This window comes from Myotis davidii, unplaced genomic scaffold, assembly GCF_000327345.1.
Source record: "Myotis davidii unplaced genomic scaffold, ASM32734v1 scaffold18, whole genome shotgun sequence".
Taxonomy (NCBI): domain Eukaryota; kingdom Metazoa; phylum Chordata; class Mammalia; order Chiroptera; family Vespertilionidae; genus Myotis; species Myotis davidii.
In genome coordinates, this window is record NW_006292696.1 from 14,490,740 (window position 1) to 14,494,484 (window position 3,745).

The following is a 3,745-nucleotide window of genomic DNA, read 5'->3' on the forward strand; positions in this document are numbered from 1 at the left end:
CCTTTGGCGGTCAAACGACCCTTTCACAGGGGTCGCCTAAGACCATCCTGCATATCAGATACTTACATGACGATTCATAACAGTAGCAACATTACAGTTATGAAGTAGCAACGAAAATAATTTTATGGTTGGGTCACAACATGAGGAACTGTATTTAAAGGGCCAGAAGGTTGAGAACCACTGCTCCAGAGAGACAAGTTTAAAAATAATGCCTAACACTGAAAAAATCTAGAAGCAGCAAAACACACATATTGTTAAACACAAGAAACTGGCTAAACACGTTTAAATGGTTCTCTTTTAGGGAGTGAGATATGGGGATAGGGTTCTATGAAGTGCATATATATATTTATAGACATATATATGTGTTTATATATAGCAAAACCTGCACTGTGTTGGACCATTAAACTGTGTTCATATACAGGATGGGGCAAAAAAGTAGATTTATATTTGTGAGTACATGAAACAGTTCTTGTATTATTATTTTTATTATATTTATTTTTTGTTTTGTTTGTAAATTAAGTACATTTTTTATTGATTTCAGAGACGAAGGGAGAGGGACAGGGAGATAGAAACATCAATGATGAGAGAGAATCATCAATCAGCTGCCTCCTGACACCCCATACTGGGAATCAAGCCGCAACATGGGCATGTGCCCCGACTGGAATTGAACTGTGATCTCCAGGTTCATAGGTTGATGCTCAACCACTGAGCCACGCAGCTGGGCTTCTTATTTTTTAAAAATATATGTTTTTATTGATTTTAGAGAAAGGAAAGGGAGAGGAAGAGAGAAATATCTATTTGATGCCTCCTGCACGTACCCTATTGGGGATTGAACCCCCAACCTGGGCATGTGCCCTGACCGGGAATCAAACCGCGACCTTCTGGAACCGTGAGCTCCGGGAATCAAACCAGTGGGACTAGGCTCAACCAACTGAGCCACAGTGGCCAGGGCTCTTGTATTATTATTATTTATTAATGATTACATTATTTTTCATAGGAACAACTGTAAACCTACTTTGGAGACTTGAAAGCTGGTCTCTAAGGTCCTGTTGAAATATAAAATCCTTTTTGTTGGAGGGTTAGTGAGGGGACACAAACACAAAGGGGAAGCTGACAGCCTCTTTTATAATTGCGTGCTTAGTTACTTTTTGGTGTATTTCTTTCTGGTCTTTCTAGATGTAGCATGTGTGTATTTGTTTACTGTGTATTTTTTCCTAATTTGTTATTTTTTTATAGTTTTTTATAAACTATTGTTTTTACGTAACAGTACATTTTAGACATTTTTCCTTGTTCTGTATCCTTCTGCTCCATCATTTTATTTATTTATTTAAATTTATCTTTATTGTTGAATGATTACAGATGTCCGCCCCCCCCCCCCCCCCCCACCCATTTCCACCCCCTTCCCAGGCTTTCTCCACACTATTGTCTGTCCATGGGCTACACATGTATGCATATAGTTCATTGGTTAATCTGTTCTCACAACTCCCTTCCATCTGAAATACATCAATCTGTTGCAAACTTCAATGTCTCTGGATCTTTTTTGTTCAACTGTTTATTTTGTTCATTAGATTCCGCATGTAAGTGAGATCATGTGATACTTGTCTTTCTCTGACTGGCTTATTTCGCTTAGCATGATACTCTCCAGATTTCTCCATGCTGTCTCAAAGGGTCAGAGATCCTTCTTTTTTACAACTGTATAGTATCGTATTGTGTAAATGTAACACAGCTTTTTAATCCATTCATCTACTCATGGGCACTTGGGCTGTTTCCAGATCTTAGCTGCTATGAACATAGGAGTGCATATATTCTTTTTGACTGGTGTTTCTGGCTTCTTAGGATTTGCATTTTTCACAAGTTCCCAGGGCTGCTGCTGCTGGTGGTGGTGGCGGGGTCCTCCTTTTGATCAACCCCCATGCCCCACCCCCCTGGCCTACCGCACTATTGTCTCTGCTCCATCATTTTAAATCACATACATTGTATAGTCCCCATTTCATGCATGTACCATATTTATTTAACATACCCCACATGGTTGGACATTTACGTTATTCACAAATACTCATTCCTTTCTGGGTTTATCTAGATGGCCAAATAAGCCAATTTTTTCAAAGTGTGTTTCTTCTACAGAACCTTTTTTTTTTTCTTCTTTTTCATTGCAGTGATCTCCGGTTCGTCATCCAGCTCTAAGTATGACCCTGAGATCCTGAAAGCTGAAATTGCCACTGCAAAATCCCGGGTAGGGCCTCTTGGTCTGTGCTGTTGTTGGGGGTCACGGAGGCACCCTTAGATTACTAGCCCACCTGTGAGACAGAGTGGATGCTCCGACCAGGCAGGGGCAGCCAGTGCTGACTCACAGGCCCTGAATAGTAACAGTAGTAGCAGCAGTAGGTTGTCGTCATAGTAACGGTAGTGGTAACAGCAGCCACCCTGTCGCTAGCACTCCCTGTATGCAAGGCGCGTGCTGAGAGCTTCATGTGTAATTCCCCATGTCCTCATGACAGCCCCGTGCAGTAGCTCCTGTCAAGATCTGCATTTAAAGATGACCAAGCAGAGGCGTAGGGGGGACATTATCTTGCTCAGGGCCACAGGGATGCGGGTGTACTCCAGAGTTCGTGGTGTAGTGCGCTATCTTAGCTACTGCTAGCCCTACGTGATCCTATTTAACTACTTCGTGGTACCTTTTACTGATGAGGAGACTGAGGCCCTGCATGGTGCTTTAGGTAAAGCCAGTATTTTGAACACTGGTTTAATTCAGTTTCAGATAGGTTCTACAAACTCAGAGCCTGTAAGAAAACATAAAAAGAGAGGTGAGCCCTTTCTACCAGGGTAGTTGAATTTCAGCTCTAGCCTACCGTGGCCATGCAGGAATGTGGGCTCGGTGTTGGCAGATCTTCTAGTATTTTCAGAGAACTCTATATCTAGGCTTGGTATGTGAAATTTCTCAATATTTAATTATTAGCAACTAATTTTTTAAAACTTAATAACACTGCAAAATAACCATGTATGGTATCAGGTGGTCTATCAGGGAGAACAATTTGTAGGTATATGATCCACTATGCTGCACACCTGAAACTAATACAAAATAATATTGAATGTAAATTGTATTTGAAACTGGCCGGATCTGGCTCCCGGGCCAAGTCTCGCCCTGAAGTTATTGCATTTCTTTTTGCATCCATGCACAGCACTCCCATGCCCAGGACCTGCTTTCAGTAACTCTCGGCTCTGGAAATTGCCATCATCCACCAGAACAGGAAAGGGAGGCTCAGAGAGGCGCGGTGCTTGAGACAGGTTACCCAGCCGGGCAGGGGGAAGGCCAGGCCCTGTCCCATCAGCCAGCTCCTGTCCACTTGCTATTTCCCTGGAGCGAGGGCTGGCTGTGGATGACCCGCAGGGCAACCAGGCTGGGATGCCGACTGAATGGGCAGCTGCAGAGACCAAGGCAGCACTGGGGTATTGTGACCACGGTGACCCAAGGGTTTTTGACCTGAGTCATTATATAGGGGTGGCAGGTAGGGAAGGGGGGCCTCTGGGCTCCCCTCAGGGAGAAGCAGCTTGCAGCTCCACATGGCCTCTGACCTAGCCCCGTGTGTGGTCTTCCATCATCCAGGTCAACAAGCTGAAGAGGGAGATGGTTCACCTCCAGCAGGAGCTGCAGTTCAAAGAGCATGGCTTCCAGACCCTGCAGAAGTGAGTCCACCTGCCCTCTCGGGCTCCCCACATGCTCCCCTCCTGCCCCCTTCTCTTCCCC

The 3,745-nt window shown here is 44.2% G+C and overlaps 1 protein-coding gene across 1 annotated transcript in view; it reads left to right on the forward strand.

The window, feature by feature from the left end:
• The window catches only part of LOC102764369 (protein KIBRA), a 69,115-nt gene extending 65,408 nt beyond the window's left edge, over positions 1-3,707 (forward strand). The window contains exons 4-5 of the mRNA XM_006766333.2: positions 2,157-2,233; positions 3,605-3,707. Of these exons, the coding sequence (XP_006766396.1) occupies positions 2,157-2,233; positions 3,605-3,688 (161 nt within the window). The 3' untranslated portion in view covers positions 3,689-3,707. The remainder of the gene's footprint in view (positions 1-2,156; positions 2,234-3,604) is intronic.
• The last annotated feature ends 38 nt before the right edge of the window (positions 3,708-3,745 follow it).